The 20,997-nt window shown below is 50.4% G+C and overlaps 1 protein-coding gene across 1 annotated transcript; it reads left to right on the top strand.

Annotated features, from left to right (window-relative positions):
- Positions 1 to 6,924: 6,924 nt before the first annotated feature.
- On the top strand, positions 6,925 to 20,865 carry ACRBP (acrosin binding protein; the record flags this gene model as incomplete). The annotated part of the gene is made up of 10 exons (XM_082485179.1): positions 6,925 to 6,949; positions 7,727 to 7,900; positions 10,480 to 10,574; positions 10,692 to 10,794; positions 10,934 to 11,336; positions 19,226 to 19,358; positions 19,580 to 19,759; positions 19,866 to 20,033; positions 20,106 to 20,192; positions 20,752 to 20,865. The coding sequence occupies 10 exons, from the start codon at positions 6,925 to 6,927 to the stop codon at positions 20,863 to 20,865; spliced, it is 1,482 nt and encodes a 493-aa protein (XP_082341305.1).
- Positions 20,866 to 20,997: the final 132 nt, after the last annotated feature.

The raw sequence follows: 20,997 nt of genomic DNA on the forward strand, positions 1-20,997 counted from the left end.
AGCGTGATTATCCAAACTTCTGAGCGAGCTTAGACCGAGGGCCCTGCACGAAGCAGACCTGGCTGGTTTTACAGTTTCTGAGCTATTGTCCTTTGTATAATCAGCCATGGCTCCACTTCTTCCCTGCCATGTGAACCACGAGGACAAACTGTGGGGATGTTGTTGACAAGCTGAGTTGCAACGCCTGGGGAGCGTGCGATCCCTGACCACTTGAAAGCAGCGGCGGTAGGCAAGGAAGACTGCAGCATTAAGAGAGTTAAAGACTAATAGAAGGAAACAAAATGTCCTATCTTTCTTTCCAAAGACAACTGGAGGAAGTTTCTCCAACTCTGTTGCCTAGTAGTTACAGTATCGGAAGAAACATAGCTGTTTTGATACAATAAAATGCATTTCGTTTATAAAAATAGTCAAACATCTTGATTAATTTATGCTAATTCATGTCTATTCTTCTGAATACATAAAAGAAATTTAAGTCTTAATTTAAAAAAGACATTTTTGCCCAAGTCTTAAGAACAGGCAAACCTTAAGCTCCTAAAGCCTAGTGTAAAAAAACACTCAGCAAGTTGTCTGTTTCCGTCTGCTTTTGCATATGTACAATTTAATTTCAGTGCTTTGGGTCACCGCCATTGAAGGAACAACTCATTCAAAGCTGAAAACCAGGCTGGGAGGAGAAAAGGCTTGAATTATTTTTTTACACGCCGACAACAAGCAAGGAAAAAAAAGTGTGAGACCGCTAGATTTCCTCATTCCGAAAGCCTGGAGGATCCAGTCATTGGAAGAACTCATATAGTTACCACGGAAAGATTTAGGTGGGAAGAGACCTCTCTGGAGCTCTGTAGTCCAAGCCCCTGCTCACACTAAAGCTACCTTTGTGGTTAGATCGTGTTGTTCTAGCACTAAACCAGCCCGCCAAAAGAGACTAGAGCAGTTAATTCACGCAGGCTTTTATGAATCCGGTCTGTTTTAGGTTGTATTATTAATTCAAGAATCCATTTTTAAATGCTGTTTTTGCAATCAATTAAATACTCCATTTTCTAAATGACAAGTGAAAAATGCTTCCTTCACTATTTCCTAACAAAATAAAATGTAAATTAAGTATCTGAATTAATGCGTGTTATAACTGTACAGTGCTTGTATAAATGTGAATAGATTAACATATCCACCAAGTTAAAATGAATGCCAATTTTAATGTAAAGTCTATATTTATCAGCATGTTCGCATAGCTCTCAGCCAGTGACAGTAAACCTACCAAGATAAAGTACAACTGCAGAATGAAGATTATTTAACCTGTGATTAAAGTAAGCAATTCATATCATTTTGATTTAAATCGGCACACTCTCTAATGCTTTTGTCTGTGGAGACGGAGATCTCAGCCCTGCTCCGAGTGGGCTGGTACCCACATCCCTTCCCACAGGGCCGTAGCTGCCAGGATAAAGGTGTTCAGCGTTGGGCTCTTGGAGTAATTACTGCTCTGTGGAAGACCTAGAGCTGAAATGGAAGAGGACCTTTACTTGGCTGCTGTGCAACGGCTCTGATGGCTTCTTGGCTGGGCTGGCCGCTCTTCTGTTAGTACCAGATAGCACCTGATTTTGGCAGCCCTAGCACACTCCTGAGATGCACCTCCACATCCTCCAGATGCAGCACTGGAGGACATCCAAATCCCCATCCTGTAGGTGCTGGAGTAGGAACTGCTGTCTCAGTCAGCAGCTTCGTTGTCCCACATCTCAGACTAACACTATTCCCAACTTTCACCTCTCCTTGAGCGTCCCCCACCAAGATGTTTGATTTGTGGGTAGGCGGCTGAGCTCTGGCTCTGAAGCTGGTTTTGCTTGTGACTTTATGGTCACCAGTAGGACCTCTGCTGTGCATACAGACAGGACCAGTGCACAGGGGCATGGGGAGGGGAGATCAGACGTACAATGGGCAGGGGGTTGTTGATGCCAGTGCTGTTTTAGCAGGGAGGCTCCTCTGTACTATCCGGCCCCTTATGTGAACAGAGCAAACGTGCTCTTGCTTGATGCTGCGCCCTCACGTGAGACGGCAGCGTCACCAACAGAGCTGCTGCCAGCGTGCAGCAAGGGCACCTCCGCAAGCCTGAGTTCCTGGGAGCTGCTGAATCACAGAATGGTCAGGGTTGGAAGGGACCTCTGGAGATCGTCTAGTCCAACCCCCCTGCCAGAGCAGGGTCACCTACAGCAGTTGCACAGAACAGCGTCCAGGCGGGTTTTGAATGTCTCCAAAGTGAGAGACTCCACCACCTCTCTGGGCAGCCTGTCCCAGGGCTCTGCCACCCTCAAAGTAAAGAAGTCCCTCCTCATGTTGAGATGGAACTTCCTATGTTCAAGTTTGTGCCTGTTACCTCTTGTCCTATCACTGGGCACCACTGAAAAAAGACTGGTCCCATCTACCTGGCACCCTCCCTTTAAGTATTTATAAGTATCGATAAGATCCCCCCTCAATCTTCTTTTCTCTAGACTAAAAAGACCCAAGTCCCTCAGCCTTTTGCTGATTGCTGGTTGCTGAGACAAAAGCAAAACCCTGGGAACTGGGATGTAGCAAGACAGTGAGCCTGGTGGGCAAGGAGAGAGGAGACCCCAGGGACAGCTGGAGCCATTGCTGTTGAATGTTGACATCTGTGGAAGGGACAAGGTAGAACTGTGATGAGCTTTGAACCCTCTTCCCATTCCCATTCACAGTGTTGCTTTTCTCTTAGGTGTATGTTTTAATAAAAGAGGGTATCACAGTTTTCCCTTTCCTTTGATGTTCTGGAAAGAATACATAACCTGGTGTGTCTCAGGGGCTCTGTTGTCCCCTTCCTTAGTCTGCCCCAACAGCTGCGGAAGCAGAATTCCTCATAACCTCCTCCATAAGCAAAAAGCCTAGGATTTATTTTCTAGAAACATATTGATATACAAAGATATTGCAGTTAGCAGCACCACTAAGGCTGTACCAGTACTCTGATTTTTTTCACTCCATCTAACATGAGAGAACAGATTCCGGTATTTTTACCAGGGTTTCCTTTCTGAAATCACTTATTTTCCCCATAACAGGTGGTTTTGGAAACGTTTTTCTGCCATCCCTGCTTACATTTCAAATTACTTAGGACACATGCTTTCTAGGGATGCTGCTCAACAAGGCACTAAGTCTGGAATTCACACCTAATCTTTGTAGCCTCCTTCTTCATGAGTTTCTTGAGCTGATCAGACACCCTTTTCCTCCCTCCCCTTCCGAATTTAACTCACAGAGCTCACACGGTTTAAAAAACATCGGCCATCATTCCTTTTTCTTTGGTTATAAGCGCTCAGTGTGCCTGAGTGTGCTTCTCTCTTGTCAAGCTAGGCCGGCGTGCTACGCTATGCTGCACAGCTCTGTGACCTGGCTCCGCAGTCCCCCATTCCCCACTGGTTCTTTGCTCACGAGAGCCCAGTCCTGCCTTGGCACCACGCGGCTACGGCGAGGTCAGACTCTTCTGGCTCTATGTGCCACCTCCAGTCACCGCCCTTCGCTGTCCTGGGCTGCGGGGCTGTGCGCCGTACGCCATGCACCTGCACACGGTAGAGGGGAAACAAAGGGTTGGGGGATTGGATCAGCACGTCGTGTCCAGGATGGTGATATTTTGGGGTGCTCCCTTTGATCCTGTGATGCTTTCTGTCAGTCTGATGAAAGAAGGGGCAACATAGGCCTTGCAGCAGAGGAAGGAGGGTCTGTGAGCCACGGTCCTGGGGTTTTCAAGAGGTTTTCAGATGTTGCTGCTGTTGGTGGAGTTTGTGACAGAACATGCAGAGTGGAAAATGCTGAGTAAAAGATGAGGTATTGAAGACAACAAGAAGAGTGACTTGAAGTGACCTAAAGGGGCCCACAGGAGAGCTGGGGAAGGATATTTTACTAGGGCACGTAGTGATAGGATGAGGGGGAATGGCTTCAAACTGGAAGACGGCAGGTTTAGATTAAATATTGGGAAGAAATTTTTCACTATGAGGGTGGTGAGGCACTGGAACAGGTTGCCCAGAGAAGTTGTGGAGGCCCCATCCCTGGAGGTGTTTAAGGCCAGGCTGGATGAGGCTTTGAGCAACCTGGTCTAGTGGGAGGTGTCCCTGCCCACTGCAGGGGGGTTGGAACTAAATGATGTTCAAAGTCCCTTCCAACCTAAACCATTGTGTGACTCTATGACTTGGAATGCTTGTCTGCCAAAGAGTGGTCCCTCACAAACCAAACAGGCCCCTCCAAAGCTCAGAATCGTCACAGCAATCAGATAACAACATGGAAAATGCAGCTCCTTTCTTTCTGACGGCAGCGAGTTGTAATCCTGCTGCTGTGCGTTCCTGCTGCTGGGATCAGGCATACTGTAGGCCTGGGGGTTACGGCTTTCGACATCAGCTTGCCGAGCTCTGGCTGGCGCAGCAACGCCGTCTGCAGGAAATGCCATTTTGTGTTGGGTCTGAAAACAAGTCTGCAAATGTGCTTTGGTGCATGAATTACACAGCTTGTAATGCGCTCATCGGTCGTACAGCCTTACAGGTGCCAAGTTAACCCTCAGAAATCAGAAAATGCTGGAATTAACATCACCTCTGTCTTGCGTGTTACCAACCACTGCGTTTGCTTGATGCTACAGTAGGGAGTAGTCATTCCCCCAACTTGCTGCATTGATGTGTCCTGTCAGAACAGGACTGTTCCTCCTGTCCCCACCCCTCTCCCAAAGATGACTTCTTTTCTGCAGGACCTTACAACAGGAATGCCACACAGCCAGCTGGCACAGACCTACCCTGAACAGCACAGCAGTTTCTCCTGCACTCGCTGTCTCCCAACCCAGCCAAGTGCATGCCACAGCGTAGCTGGCTTCTCCACGCACTTGTGGACCGTAAGACTTCCCTGAAGGAATTTGACAACCTGAACCAAATCCGGAGTATGCCACAGTGCACAAGAAGTGCTCAGTAGCCAAGCTGTCCTCGCATCACTAACCGCCCTCTTTCCAAATATGCAGTAGCTCCCCACAGGCATTGCTACTAGAGCATCAACCAAGGATGACTTCTTTGACATCTCCTTCATCTTCTGCCTTGTGCTTGAGTTCTCAGTGTATGTCTAGGGACTCTGGTCCGTTCATTCTTGTGTCTCGTTTCCATACGCCATAAATCTCTTGCTGGCACATGTGGACACAGGCCGTGTAGCCAGCACCTGCCAGACATTAATAACAGCGTGTGACATGCCACGTCGGTGCGCTTCCCTAGGTCACGCGTTTTCATCAGCCACTGAGGTCAGCATGGAGTTCCCCTGGGAAGCCTCTCAAGTCAGGACAACAGAAATCAGCCTGGGCTCTGTTGTTATGGGGGAGCAGAGGGGATTTAACACAACTGGGGAGCTGAAGGCCCTGGAGGTGTCTAAAATCAGCTAATGAGCCACGCGCCTCAAGCTAAGCCATGGAAGACTAGGAAATGCCTAAAATTTGCAAGCCCCAGCAGTGTTGCCTGTTTTAACATGAGTGGCAAGAGCCCGCTGGAAAGGTGTCTCCTGCTCACTGTATTTCTAAGGAGCAGCAAAAACATCCTAAAATTCACCGCTGTTGTTAAATGTACAGGCTTCAAGCTTCTCAGGAACGTCACAACAAGGCATCTCAGAGCGAACCACAGCTTGTCTCCTGCAAAAGGACCCGCAGAGCTACGTGCTGTTGCCAGACACCTTTTTAATGGACTGCACGGCTGCAGCGATCCGAGCTTTTACCTCGACAGCCTGCGCGGCCGCTCAGGCGATGTGTCAGCCCCGCAGCCCCAGCACTCTCCGCAGCCATTGCGTACAGCGGTGCCGCTGGAATCTCCCGGGATTTGCCAGAGAAGCCACACTGGTTGAAAACTTTGCCCGCTTTTGCCTGCGGCTCTTCTTCGGCTCTGCAAGGGTGTCACGCCGCAGCCGGGCTGAGGATGGGGGGTGTTTGGGGGGGAGGGGGAGACACACACAAAGCTGCTATGCCGGCCCACATTTTGCTTACGGCTGCAGTTCTTGGAGCTGCTGTGCCAAACATTTTCTCTCCAGCCGCCCCGACAGCTGCTGGTTACGGTTGCGTCTTTCCCTCTCGCGTCAGAAAAGTAAGTGCCCGGCCGTGGGGAGCGCCGTGTCAGCTGCTTCTCCACGGGGGTGCACTGGTGGGATGCTGTGTCTGTGGCCCCTGCGCTTCGGTCTCTGCAGTGAGAGCCGGGCACGGGCACACGGGTGTGGGTATCCCTCAAAATCAGCCCTGTGGGGCCCTGGGCAGCCCTGTGCTGGTGGTCCCAGGCCTCTTTCGCCGGCACCATCCCCCCCTTTTTGTCTGGGAAGGCTTTAAGGTGCAGGGCGCGGCACTCAGGGCAAAGACCAGCTCCCGTGGCTCACTGGAGGTTCAGAAGGTGGTGGCATGGCTGCCTCAGAGAGATCAATCCAGCTTCCCACCGCATCCCAAAGCAAGGTGGTGCAGGGATGCTCCCCAAGGAGCAATGGGGTGCGTCCCAATCCTGCCCAGCTGGAACAGATTTTTGTCCCCTTTCGCCTGCAGAAGAGCACAAAACACTTTGGGGGGGGCAAGGTACCCCAAAGGTACCACTCTTGGTGTACCCTCAGCCTGGGCGGTAGCCTGGCCAGGCCTCAAACGCTGTTGCAGGTTGTTGCCAGCCACCACCGTGTCCCCGAGCAGAGGGGGAAGCTCCCAGCTTGGCTCCCGCTCCTCCATCTTGCCTTGTCCCCATGTCCCCTGGCTTCTCCTTTCCTTTCCTCGTGGGGTGCCTGTCCTCCCCCCACACCCCCACAGGCACACAGGTTCCCTTCCGCTGCTCCCCCTGGCAGCCATCAGCCAGTGCAAGGAGCAGCGTGTGCCCTCATGTCCCCGTCACCCCAACTATGATGCCGTCCCCTTCTCATTCCGCTACTGCCAGGGCTACCGTGCTGGGGACTAGGAGAGACATGGCGAGGTTGCCCTGCCTGATGGGTGAGTGTCACCTGTCCCCAACACCCTCCCACGGCCACGGTAGAGGTTGCCGAGCATGGGGGAGGCAGGAGAGGAGGGGACCCAGCTGGAGGAGGAGGGAAAGGATGGGATGGAGGGATGTCCCCATGGAAGGACACAGCCCCTGGCATGGTGGAGGGGGCAGCTCTCAGGGGTGGGCAGCAGGGCCTGCCAGGGAGGTCAGGATAGGGTTTGGTGGGGAAAAAAAAAACAAACAACAAAAGACCAAATGACTGAAAAATCCCTCCCCAAAACCAAACCAAGCCAAAACAACTACCACCCAACCCACAAAAAAAAATCCTACTTCTGATTTTTTTTATTTCTTCCTTCTTTTTCTTTTTTTTTTTATATTTTGTTCTTTTCCTTTATTTTTTCTTCTTTTCCTTTTTCCTTTTTTCTCTTTTTTCTTTATTCTTTTTTATTTCTTCTTATCTTCCTTTTTTCTTTTTTCTCTTTTTTTCCTCTGTTTTTTTTTTTGTTTGTTTTCCCCCTCTTTTTTTCCTGCTCTTTCATTCCTTTTCCACCTTTTTCCCCTGGGTTCCTGGTTCCCCTGGGGCCTTGCAAGCAGGGGTGATGGAGGGAGACCTCACGCCAGCTTGTCCCAGCGCCCTGCCCAACACCAGCAGCCAGAAGTGGGCCACCCCGCCAGCCGGTCTTTTGTTTCCACCCACCGCTTGCCTCCATTAAGGAGGGTTAGTCTCACTCTGCCTTTTCCTCCAGGGATGCTGACCTTGCTGATGTCCTCTGTGGCTTTACCAGTGCCTCCCACTCCAGGCAGTCCCCTGTCAGACAGGGAGTACAAGTTCTTCTTCTCCAGCCTGCACCCCCCCTGGAAGGCGGATGTGTCCTGCCAGCTGCGCCAGGCACATGGCTGCCTCAGCCCCACCATCCTGCAGCTGGACAAGGAGGAGAACCATGGCCGGGTCCCCGAAGGTAGAGGCATCACCCCTCCTCCAAAGGGCAGAGGCGGGCATCACCTCAGCTGGAGCAGTGCCGGCTGTTTCTCTGCCCTGAAATGCTGCAGGATGGTGGGAATGGTGGTGGGGTGGCTCGTTTTGGGGTCTCTAGTCCAAAGTTCGGCTTGGAGCAGGACACTCCCGGCACTACAGCATTGTGTCTTCGTGCGAGGGAGTTTGGTTTTGTGGCCTCTCTGGGCACCCTTTCCAGTGCTGCACCTCTTTCCTGGACAAAATAACTTCTCCTAATGGCCAGTCCAAGCAGGAATCGGTAGGGTTTTTTCCCTCTTGTGTTGTCTGGCACCACCAAAAGAGTTTGACTTTGTCATCTTGTAGCTTTCCTTCAGGTCCCCGTGCTGCTGTTATCTCACATCCCCATCTCTTCACCCAGCTGAACAAGCACAGCTGCCCCAGCCTTTCTTCAGGGGTCACAGGCTGAAAGCCACAGCCATTTCAGCGGCCCTTCACTGAGGTCTTCAGTTTCTCCCCATCTCTGTTGGTGGAGTGGCAGGGGAAAAAAAAAAACTGGCCACAGTTTTCTGAAACTCACTGAAGCTCATCATCTCTTCCCAACAGTTGATCTTACAACCTGACTGGCTCCTTCCAGCTTGATCTGGAGTTTAATGCAGAAGCTTGGCTCACGGGCTCTCATGGGCCTTTAAGAAAGCTTGAGCTGATAAGCTGCTTTTTTAAGTGTTTAACATTTCAGGAGCCAAGAAACATCCCAGTTCAGAAAGCGCCATAGCAACAGCACCCTTTAAATCTCTGCAGTCATACTTTCCCTGCACCCCTGCATCAGAGAATTTAAGTGGCGTAATTATATCTGTGCAGCTGAAAAACTTGGGACTACTTCTGTTGTATTTTTCTTCAGAGAAAAAAAAAAAAAGAACAATTTTCTCATTAAAAATATGTCTTTATATTTAGCTATGAACGTCAATGAACTGAATGATCAGCCAAGAGTGCTTATTTGGACTGCAGCTTGAGGGCAACTATTTCTTGCTTGTTTCTGCAGCTGTGTCAGGGGAGCAGGTCCCACCCCACATCACCAGGCCCAGGGATGGATCCTGGGCTCCTCCCTCACTTGCAGGCACCTGCAATCCACGATGCCGCGATGTTAGGTGCAGCCATGGGCTGTCCCTGGTTCCTCTCCCGGTGATGCTCATCACCCTGGCGCTGCTCTTTGGCATGTCCAGCCACGCTCCCACTGCTGCTGCCTTTGGAGGCCCAGCTTGCCAAGAGCAGGAGCATCCACGAATGCCAGGAAATGGGACAATTTTGCAGGATGTCCTCCTTGCCTTCTTTTCTTCCATTCCTCAGCCTAACAGACCCATCTGCCAGGCTTTATTTGCCGCTGTGTTTCTTTTCTTCCAGTTTTGGGGCTATTTTGGCACATGTTGTGGCCAGGCTGAGAGGTCGAGTGAATGTGGCAGAGCAGGGGCCCTCAAATGTTTTGTCTTTTCTGTCCTCGCAGGTGAATGGCTGTCCTGTCTAAGTCCAAATATTCATGAGCATTAATTGTGCCTCTTTAGGTGTAGCGCTAAGGAAAGCAGTTACCTTATGTCTTAAACCAGGGAAGCCTACAAGTAACCTTTCAGCGCTCTTTGTTGTGGAAGACGAGAGTCAGGAGGATGTTTCTGGATGAGTGTAGGCAAATATCTTGGCTGGCTCCATCCTTTAGTGTTAATTAATTGCCCTCCCCGTGCTGGGAGCTTCTGCAGGTGGAGTTGGCCACAAAGCCCAAGAGGGTGGCTTCCTGACACTCAGCAGAAGCTGTGGCTGTTTGCAGCAAACACATGGACAGGAGGAGCAGAGGAAAGAGGCAAAAGATCGTATCGATTAAACTAAGCAGCTGGTGCTGGGAAGGGCTCCTCTTGGCAGGAAGGTCAGAGGATTCAAAGAGAGACATTTCCATAGGGCAGATGAGCTGAAAGAAAAGAGGACATGGGAATCAGTGTTAAAGGAGGCAAGCTGCTCAGCGTCAGGCCATTGCCATCAGCGTTCAACAGGCTGTGGGAGAGCTGAGCCATGTTGAAAATCAAGAGACCAACAAAGAGAGCCTGTGGGAAATTTTATCTGTGCCAAAGCTGGTTTTTTTCGCTGTCAAACTATTTTGCCCTGAAGAGGTTGTCTACTCCGGTGTTCCCAGGCCTGGTCTGATCATCTTTTTAACCCATCACATCACTACTTGCCTTTTTTAAAAAAACAAACAAATAAACCTTCAAGGACTAATAACAGAGACCTTATCAGATCCTGGAAATAGGAGGTTTGAGTCTCTGTAAAAGGGAAGATAAATGCAAAAAGGGGCAGAGGTACAAAATGAAACCCAGGGTGGTTTGGAGGGAAAGTGCCTGTTGCACCTGGGTTGGGAAGCGGTAACAGCACAAGGCTGTGATCTCCACTTGGGGGCAGACAGCTTTGACTTTCCCTGCGACCACGAGCCGCTCTGAAAACAGCCATCCCAGAGGTCCCCATCTCCTGTTGTGCCCAGGCCAAGGGGGCAGATGCCTAAACCTGTGGCCTGCCCCTGTCCCCCATCTCCCTCTCACCCCTCTCCAGGGCCGGTCTGCTCTGACTTCCCGGAGGCGCCCTGGTTTCAGACCTTCTGCCAGTTCACCCAGTACCGCTGCTTCAAACGCCAGTTCTACGCCAAGGTGGGGAGCGGGATTCGGGATGGGGGCACAGGGAGGGGGAATATCTCTTGGGAGATGGAAGGGGTGAGGAGGAAGGGAAGATAACACAGGAGGGCTTGTGTTTCTTGCTCCACTCAGCGAATCCCGTGCCTGAGGTTGTCTCCTCCAAAAAACCTCCTGACGGAGCGACCCCACGCTGTGGGCTCCTGGGCAACGGACGAAAGCTTCCCTACAGAAGAAGGTATGGCTGCATGGAGCTGTGCTGGGCGCCCCTGCTCACCTGCTGATCTCCTGTAGCTACTCTTCCCCCCCAGCATCTTTCTGTCTGGCCTCAGGAAGGTGCCCTCAGCCCCCAAATCCCGCTCTCTCCCCGGCTCCAGGGCAAGCTTCTCTCTCTGCCCTGCTGCGCGACAGCGTGGACACTTTCCTGAAGTACTCCTACGCACTGTCAAGTCAGAAACTGCTTCCAAGGAATCTCCCCCCAGCCATGTCAGGGATGCCAAGACCCCTGCAGGATAGGGGGCTGCCTGTGCTCCCACCCACCCTGCCGGTCCCGGCTGCCCCTGCCCCTTCACCTCCCGGGCTGGGATCCCCTTCCCAGGTGGAGCAAACCTGGGAGCAACGCCTGCAGAGCAGCATCTGGCAACTGATCCACTTGGCCCTCTCCTTGGAGACCTCCCTGGGCACCAAGGGCTCTTCTCCGGACTCCAGCGCCAAGTCAAACTCAGGGGATGCGTCAGACAGCGCCGAGGAGGGGGTGCAGGAAACGGCCCCCCGTGGCAGGTGAGGGGAAGACCTGTGTCCCCACCAGGTAGAGTACCGCACGCCACTCGTGCAGGGCTGTCCTCATGCCCTAACAGCATCCATACCCCTGCCCTGAGCAGCTCGTGAGTATAGGTAGGTTTTCTGGGACATGCCATCCCATACGGAGCAGGAGTGTACCCAGGGAGCCGCTCAGACACCCCTTGATCCAGCACAGAGTAAGCAGAGAGAGGGTAGCCCAGCAGTGCTGGCACCTGCCAACGGTACTGCCCTTGTGTCCTGAGCAACATGCATTTTGGCTGGGCCTTAGCTGCAGGCAGGGCTTTCTCCTGTGCACCTGTATCCCCATACTGTGGCCATTTGCAGTGTGCAATCACCTCAGCGCACATCCTCCTCCCAACTCACGTCTCCTGGGAGTCTGGATGACCTGCAGAAAATAGCTTCCTTGCCAACATGGGTCCTTGGGATGCTGGAGTAGACGTGTTTCTCTCTGTGCTCCTCGCCTCTCTGCACACAAGGTGAAGCAGATGTTTCTTAAAACAGTCTGACCTGAGGAGCGCTCCGAGGAGTGCTCCATCCTCACCCAGGCAGAGCAAAAGCAGCCCCAGGTGAGGAAACGGAGCCGGGAGCACAGAGCCTTGCTCCTGGCTGTGCAGGACCACTACTTCTCCTCAAGCACGTGCACCTCTCTGTGCTCTGGATCTGTGGATTGCACTTCCTGAGGGGGTTTCTGGTTCCCCATTCTGTCTTTGAAAGCCGCTGCCTGCCAGTTCGGCATGGGGCCCTGCGACAGTCCAGCTGACTGCAGCCCTTTTACATGCCCTTCTTGGTTCCTCTGGCCAAGGGATGGTTTAGGAGCTTGTTGAGCATCTTGAGCTCTTCTCAGCTGATCTGCTGATCCACTTGCCTCAGTGCTCAGGCAGCTCAGGCTGGTGAGCCAGAAAAGACCTGCAAAAAGATCACACATTTTTACTCAAATTTACTTTTTGGTCCTTTAATACTTTGTGGCTGAGAACCACTTGCTTTGACTGAGATGCAAAGATGATTACTTTGTTTGCCAAGAGAAAAAAAAAAAAAAAAGCTATCTAGATGTGGTTTTCATGGAGAAGTCATTTTGGTTTCGCTCTGTTGCTGACTAGTCATGTTCCTGTAAGCACACAGGTTTTGTGCACGATTGCACATCTGTGTTTTTTATTAAAAACGCCGCCTATTTCTACAGTTGAACCAGAGATCCCACTTCTGCATGTAAAAATGAATTGCAACGTGTTGTTAAAGCTGTAAATGTTCTCTTGCAAGGCTGTAACTTCTGTCATCTTCCTTCCTAATATTGTAGGAGGCTTTTACTGCCCAGCAAATTTTTCCTGGTGTTATGTACTCGAAGGCAAAATCATGTTTCACTGAGGATATGTTAGTTTTCCCTGCCTCTGAAGTTGAGCCTTGCTCTGATTTAGTTACATTGGGATTATTGAGGCACTGCTGTGATTGTAGATGACACTCGCTACTCTGCTGCAGAGTTTCTCAAAGACGCTAATGCTGACTGTGTGTCTGTAACCTGGCAGCCGAGCCCCATCAATCACGCTAAGCAAAGCTTAAACTCAAGCGAGGATAAAAAGGCGAGAGAGACCGTGCCTGTCGGCTTTGCTGCTCTCCACATCCTGCCTCCTCTCAAAGGGACTTCAAAGCATGACCTAAAAAAGGGCAAAATGCTCTGAGGCATTTCCATTCCAGCAAGAGGAGCAGTGCTGGGTGGGACTGGTCTGTGCGCACAGGTGCCATTCAGTGTCTGGTTCAACACAAGTTGTGCACAGTTGTGACGAGCACTGAACTCAGGGCTGCGTGTCTTCCCTGGGGTCTTATGACCCCAGGGACATCCATCCCTTCTCGCTCACCCATGGTTGTGGCAGCCACTCTGGTAGCTCTACCAGCCTTCATGGCACCTGATGAAGGTGACCTTTAGAGAGAGGCATGGTGATGGTAGCAAAACAACAAGGAGAAGAATTGGCAGCACACTTCTGTGGTCTCTGCTGGCAGTGAATCATTATAGGGCAAAAAAAAGTGCCTCTTATTGCATTTATTTTCAATTTTTAGTCCTTATTGTGCTTTCTGCCCCCTTGATTAAAGAGCTATTTATTTCCCAGTATTTCCTCTCCTCAAAGTTATATATATGCCATGCTTTGGCCTTGCAGTAAGCTCCATAGCTCTCATGTTATAAATCCTGCACAACTCATTTTCTGTGGCAACATTTAGTGTCCCTTTAAAAACCCACACCCTCCCGCTCTGCGTGCACCATTCAGCAATGGGTTTCAGCAGTCGGGTACGCAGAAGGAGATTCACCTCCCTTCCCTTCCCTTCCCTTCCCTTCCCTTCCCTTCCCTTCCCTTCCCTTCCCTTCCCTTCCCTTCCCTTCCCTTCCCTTCCCTTCCCTTCCCTTCCCTTCCCTTCCCTTCCCTTCCCTTCCCTTCCCTTCCCTTCCCTTCCCTTCCCTTCCCTTCCCTTCCCTTCCCTTCCCTTCCCTTCCCTTCCCTTCCCTTCCCTTCCCTTCCCTTCCCTTCCCTTCTGTTTGCACACAAGAATTGCATTTGCCCTTTTTCCCAGGGCTTCCCGCTGTTGCGCTGTTTGTCGGCTATGACCCCTACATCCCTTTCAGCGCCACGGCTGTCCCAGATACAGAGGCCGTCCTGTTGGTATTCGCGTGTGGATGCTCGTGGTTCGCGTGAGCCCGGCTTACCCAGGAGGCTGGACCCTCCTGCTCCTGCTTTACCCCTCCAAACAGTCCTTGGTGTGCTTACGTACTTCATGCCCAGTGGCTTTGATTTTAAGACCAGACCCTTTGTTAAAAATACTGTCACCAGAAAAAAAAAAAAAAAAAAAAAAGAAACAAACCCAACACTCTCTTTGAACCATCATCACCCGTTAGCACTTACTTATTTTTTACCCTGGGTCTTGTGGTGCAGGATGGGACCTGTTCCCCTAACACGTCTCAGCTGCTTGCAGGAGCTATCAGTGTCTTGGGAATGATGTAGAGGTATCTTTTGTCCGTTCAGTAAGGCAGGGATGCAATTTAATGTCTCCTTATTACTACCGTGCATGGCTAACTGTGAAAGGGGAGTCATGACAAAGCAGGTTGTCTTCTCGCCACCAGGCTAGAAGAAGTCCAAGTGCTCCCAGGCTTTTGGGAAACTCAGAGCAGGGGGCTCTCAGTGTCCCGGGGGGAGGGCAGAGGTAAAAGGCTGCAATATCGTGCAGGTCAACAGGAGAGATGAATTTACAAAATACAAATTTTCCCATGCTTTGTGCCCCCTGGCCCTGGGGCAGGTGTTATGTTCCTGTTCTCCCCATGGCTCCTGTGTTGGGCTACCAGCTGCGTTTGATCTATCAGGTACCTAGCCAGGTACCAACCTTCTTGACATGCAAGCCAGGGTCTCTTTTTCTTTCTGAAGCTGTTAAGAATGGCTTTTTCCTTACTGGTTTATTTTCCTGCAGCAACAATCAGAAGTTACAAAGTGCTGGAAAGCTGCTTTTTGCTCCTTATCTTCTTTTCTGCTTGCCTCAGGTACTCACCCCACCTCACACAGCCAGCCAATATCGGGGAGGTTCGGCAGCTGAAAGTTAATGGCCCAAATCCTTGTCATTACATTGAGAGAGAGCTGGATGTTGTTCATCAGCCCTCTTCAGCGACACCACTGAAGTAGGCTTTATGTGTGTCACCCCACATCTTGAGATGCTAACGCAAGATAGGCTTTTATCTGAAGTTTTTTTCTTTTTGCCTTTGAGCAACTACTGATCATGGCCCGCAGACTCTTCTCAGTTATGTTTTCTTACATTCCCTTTGAAACATTGCTTCCCAGCACGTGTCAGGCTTTTTCCAGGGCAGCATTTGGAACATTAACCTGCAGAGGTACTAAGCTGGGGAGGGATTCGCATTAGGAAATCACTTTGGACAGACCTATCAGTTTCCCTGGCGCATGGGGAAACTTCTGCACATCTGCTTACAGCTCAGCAGTGAGTCGCTGAGTGCAAGGGAACCATCAGCAGTGCTGTGCCGGGTCTGTACCATTCTCCTGCAGTGCCTCTGTGATGGGACACAAAGCAGTGGGAGAGTGGTTGGATAGGCCAAACAGCAGTGCCAGGGCACTGGGAATCACTGGGAGAGGAACCAGGGACAGCCCTCGGGTGCACCTAGTGCCACAGCATCGTGGATTTTGGGTGGCTGCAAGCGTGGGAGGAGCCCAGGACCTGTCCCCTGGGTCTGGTGATGCGGGGTGGGACCCTTTCCCCTGACACTTCTCAGCTACTGTCAGGAACTAGATGTCACTTGGAGGTGACATCTCACTCACCCAGAGGTGATGTATCTCGCTCACCCAGAGGCGGTAAACCGAATCATAAATTTGCAAACGTGAGGCCAGAAAGCCTCTCAGCAGAGATGGAGAGCAGAGATAGAGGAGGAAATGGATGTGACAGAGGGTGCAACAGAATTTCTTGGTAACCTCAGGCTGATGGCACAACTCAGTTTCCTGGGTGGATGAGCGGAAGTTATGGACACAGTTCATGTGCATCTGCACATATGGCCAACAGCAAAGCGTCGGTAGATGGTGCGCAGGGATGTGAGGCTTTCTGATCTGTGTGAGCCGATCATATCGAATATGGTCTATGAATCTGAAGTTTGCCATGCAGCAGAGGCTCCTACCCACATCTGACTTTGCATTTGTTCTGAACAAGTAGGTCATCACCACTCAGCAGATGTTTTATCACTGCTTATGAGCTACTTATGGAAGGACTCTTTTTAGAAAAGACTGGAGCTGAGTTCCTTTTTACTGCCCCTTTTGCCTGTAATCCTCTATTTGCATCTTATTCAAGCTGCACTTGCTGGACCAGTACATGTGTTGCAGAAAGCAAAGGCTGTCAAACCTATTTATTAGCAGTTGCTTTCTAAGTCTCAGGTTGTTATTTATTTGTTATTTTTGAAAAAAGTACAGCAAGCTGGACATTTTTCTTCCTTTTTCTACCTCGGTGATGAAAACACCAGAGCTATTCATATCATTTTTAATGACTGTTAATGTGCCTCTCCCTTTACTGGCTTGATCATCCTGGTGTGATGAAGAAGCAATCAAATCACAATGTGCCACTAGAATAACAAGCAAGTAGTGGAACAATAGCCAATAATGACATATTTATGGATAAATTCTTTCAAATAAGTTTGGACAATAATATTAGGGTCATTAATTGAAATTTGTGAGTCCCACCAAGATGACCCAGCCAGTTTACCAAATCTTGAAGGTGAAGATCAAACTGTGCCTAAGCAGTTAAGCATCTGAGTGGTGGCAGGGACTTCCTTCAGCTGTCACAGATTTATCAGGAAAGTGGACCGAACACTTGTTCTCCTGGGCTATGACTGCTTAAGAGAGGAATTGTCAGTGTTAGGTAAACCCCACATAAAGAGCAACCCTGTACAGAAGAGAAATGGTAGGTGTGCCTTGGGGGCTGTCACTGGTTTGTCTCTCAGCGATGTCCAGCTCCCAGTCACAGAAAAATGCTGAGAAGGTGGAATTGAACAACCTCAGACAAGATTTTCAAGTGGGACGAGCACAAACTTTTTGCTCTAAATTTAAAATTTCCCATTCTTCTTGGTATCCTAAATGGTCTGCATGTTTACAGAGGGAAAAAAAAAAAGGATCATGTGGAGCTGTGAGACGGAGGAGTGGACATAAAGGGTCTTTCAGGTTCTGGAAGTGCTCTCTGCAGGATAGGTGGGCTTTGTTTCTCTTTTTTTACTGGCACATTTTAATTCTTTCCAGCTTTGCCTGAATGAGTTGGTATCTGTCACCGCTGTCCTCAGTTTGCATTCTTTTGTCCTCTCTGAACTCAGCCCTTCCCTCCACAAACCTCTGACCAGGTTGTGGAGCATCGCAGTGCAATTGATTTACAGGTTTTCAGCTGACTTCGTTTTTTCAGTGGATGTGGTTAATGTGCTGTGGGTTGGCATCACGGTAAGTTGTTCACATGTTCACATTCACAGAATACCCTTTGCAGTCTGTCCACAGGATGGTGTGTTGAAGGAACACCTTTGCTTGCCTCGATGCAGACTAGAGCAGTATCTGCTGCACTGTGAAAAAACAAGTTTGACTGTAATGTCTTTAAAAAAAATTTGGCAGTCATATTTTCTGTGACTAAAATTTTCCAGGTTCTTTTGTAGTATCTAAGTGAGACAGATGCCTTCAGAGATCCTGACATGCTCACGTGCTGCTGGCTAGTGTGAACTGTTTGGGTACAAGACCACTTGTTTCTGGCCCGCTGCAAGTGCAGAGCACGAGAGCTCCTTCATCCACGGTGTGTGGCAGGGACCAGGGATCTGTTAAGGAGGTACACAAAACGTCTTCCTATTTTTCACCCACGTGAACATCCTGTGTGAGTGCACACCCAAACCCAGAGCAAGCATCTGCGTGTTCCTCCGCATGCAGTGTACACCTCTCACCTGTCCATGGATCTGTGAACACCAGTCACTCCTTACAGCTTGATTTCGTCACACACCACACAATTGCAAGAGCCTAATGGCGGGGAGATCGATCTCTTTTATCCTTCAGGCTTGGCAAGTGCTCTGATTGCTCATGCTGGCCCTCCTGCTCAGCGCAGACATAGAGCTATGTCTAGTGAGCCCTGAAGAAAAAACAGTATTGTGTGGCTGAGCTACAGACCCTTCTCCTAACAGAAGTTTGGGATACCTTTTTGAAGTCTCCAAGCTGTGGAGAAACCATCCCCATCAACTGCTCCCATGCTAAATACCCTTTGTGGCAGGAACATGCAGCTAATTTCTGGGGATCTCACCCCAAATTTTAATCACCAAAAGTCATCACTCTTCCATCTGCTGATGAAGAGGGCCCTCCAGCTGATCCTCATCTTGGTAAAATACAGGCTGACTGAGTGGCCACCCAGTAGAGCCTTTGCTCAGCTAAGTAAAGGTTCTTCAGTTTCTTGCTCCAGGTTAAAGTTTTCGAGGCCTTAGGAAATCTCATCTTCATGACCTTCCTCCAGATTCTCCACCTCTTTTTTTTATATTTTAAGGCTAATCTGAAGGTCTTCAAGAAGTTTCAGCTATTCTTGGGAAAACTTGTCCATACAGGTTAGCCCATGCATGGATTTTAAGAGCATTTTGACATAAGCAATTACTGCTCTTATCTTTTCTTACTTTCTGCTGGATCAAAGTTTGTTTATTTTATCATTGATTTTGTTTCCAGACACAGAAGACAAAAATTTAATGAGCATTTTTACCTCTTCTGCATCATTGCTGATAATTCATACCATCCCTGTCTAATAAAAATTCTGTACCATGTATAAAACTTCTTCTGTTCCTGAGATGTAAAATATTCCTATTGTCTTTGTCCCACTGTCCTTAAATATTCTACCTTTAGCTTCCCATGTTGGTTTGGATGAACAGTTAATTCTTTGTTACCAATTTTTTCCCTTCCGTCAAATACATTGGTGCAAGCAGGAGGGAGGCTTAGTAAGTTCTATACTCCAGACCCAAGTGGGGCTGCCCCATGGTCAAGACTCAGCAGACCTCTAACAAACACCTCCTTGCTGTGCACTCGGATGGACAAAACTAGGCAGCAGATGTTGCACAGCCCCTGGGAAAGTTCCTCAAGCTGTGATCCTCGTCCAGTCCTCTCTCGTGCTCCCAAATGCGCACACCCAGCCTGCAACCCATGGCCTCCGTGTTACACAGGCACGTACGGGCTCTGCAGACACTCTCGTTCCTCCGTGCAGTTTGGCCAAGAGTCCAGGGTTTCTTTGCGAAAGGATTTTTGCTGTGCTTTGGGGTTGGTTTTCCCCCCTTCATTTTTTAACTAAAGGTCCATCTCTTAAGCTTGTGACAAGAGACAAGAGTTGACTTTCTCCATCCCTTTCTCTGTCAGCCTTTTAGCCCTGAAGAAGGATGAGGCAGTGATAATCCTGTGCTATGCAATGCTGGAAGGAAACTGTCTCTCATTAGTGGTCACCCAGGCCTGGAAGGAGATGGAAGAAAGAGTCCTTGGGTTTGGAGATTCGGTAAAGATGCTGATGTCCACCTTTGACCCCCACTGTGTGCCCTCCCTGCAGTGCTGACCACAATGCTCCAGTGGCCAGAGCCCGTCAGCACTGTCCTTTCAGGTTCCACCTCCTGGGAGAAGCTGACCTGGGTGACCAGGGAGGCAAGCCCCAAGAAAGGGATATGGGAGATCCTCAGTCTCCTTTTTTCCCCCCTGACCTCCCCCCTGCATCCACCCTAGGTGTGTGACAGCCTCGGGCGGCGTCACATGAACCCGTGCCCTAACTGCGCTTTCTGCTCGCTGAAGAGGGAGCAGTGTCAGAACATCAAAAACCTGAACCGTGTTCGCTGTGAGACAGGCAACTTCACCACCTACATCAACCCTCAGATCTCAGCCCAGTACCAGGCCGCAGGCAACAAGGTACGGAGCGTGCTGCATCTCCAGCTGGCCTCGGAGGATGAGCCTGGACTGGGTGGTGGGGAAGGGGGGATAGAAGCACGGCTCTCTTTATCCCACCTCTTTGCAGACCAGCTCCCCAGAGACCTCAGAGTACTATGGCATGAATGTTTTCCGAGGGCTGAGGGCGGAGTACTGGTGCAGCCGGATAGCCACCCATGGCTGTGAGGACCCTCGTGTGACCCTCTGGCTGAAGGCAGAGTACTCCGCCTTCCAAGACGGAGATGCCCCGAGCCAGGTGGGTGTCCAGTGGGTGCTCCCAGCCTTCTTTTTCCTTTTCTTTCTGTGGCCTTCATTCCCATCTCCCCAGATCTGCGACTCAGGTGGAGTTCAGCACCCCAGCTACTGTGCGTTCAAGAGCCACCAGTGCCTGCAGCAGAGCCTCTACAACCAGAAGGTGAGAAGCAGCCTGCACTGCCCTTTACACAGCCTTCTCTGTGGCTGCTCCCTCCACAACCAGCCCCAAGTCTCTGCAGGACTCACTGGCCCACTGCTTGTCCCTCCAGTAGGACACACTTGGGTGTGTTTGGGAGGGTGACAAATAGTGACCTGAGCACAGCTGGCATGTAATTGAGGCAGTGGGATTTGCACAGATGCTGTAAGAGATGGCAGCAGAGTCAGCCACTAATGTTGAGACAGAGGAACCGTGGGGAACCTCCCACCCGTTGGGGTATCCCTGTATATCTCTGCAGGGGAGGGTCTCCACCATCTATTTGGTGCTTCCTAGGTGGTAACAAAACCCAGAAACACCAGAGCAGGGCAGAGGACTAGCCCATATCTTAGGAAACACACACTTCATCTATTATCCTCTCCCTCCCGCTTCCCAGCTGGTTCTCCCCTCTTCCCTCTGGTGCCCCCATCATCCCAGCCTCCAGATGCCATCCATCATGGGGTTCCTCTTTCCCTGGGGGAAGGATGAGCAATGGTATCAGTCCTATGATATGCTCTCCTTGCAGGTGTCTCGCCATGGCTGCCACAGAAATGAGACGTATCGGGTGCTGAGTGAGAAGGAGGGAGAGGAGGAGGTGAGGCTTTGGCACCAGAGGTTCCTCAGCCTCACCAAGGGGTGATGCCCGGTAGCGGGGTATGCAGGGGAAGTGCAGGGCTCCAGAGCAGGCTTTCTGGGGTTGTGGCAGGGCAGAGAGCCTGGATAGATTTGAACAACTCTTCCAAGAACCCTTGCTGGCCAGTCAGCTCATCAT

This window comes from Vanellus vanellus (genome assembly GCF_965231255.1).
Source record: "Vanellus vanellus genome assembly, chromosome: 1".
Lineage (NCBI taxonomy): Eukaryota > Metazoa > Chordata > Aves > Charadriiformes > Charadriidae > Vanellus > Vanellus vanellus.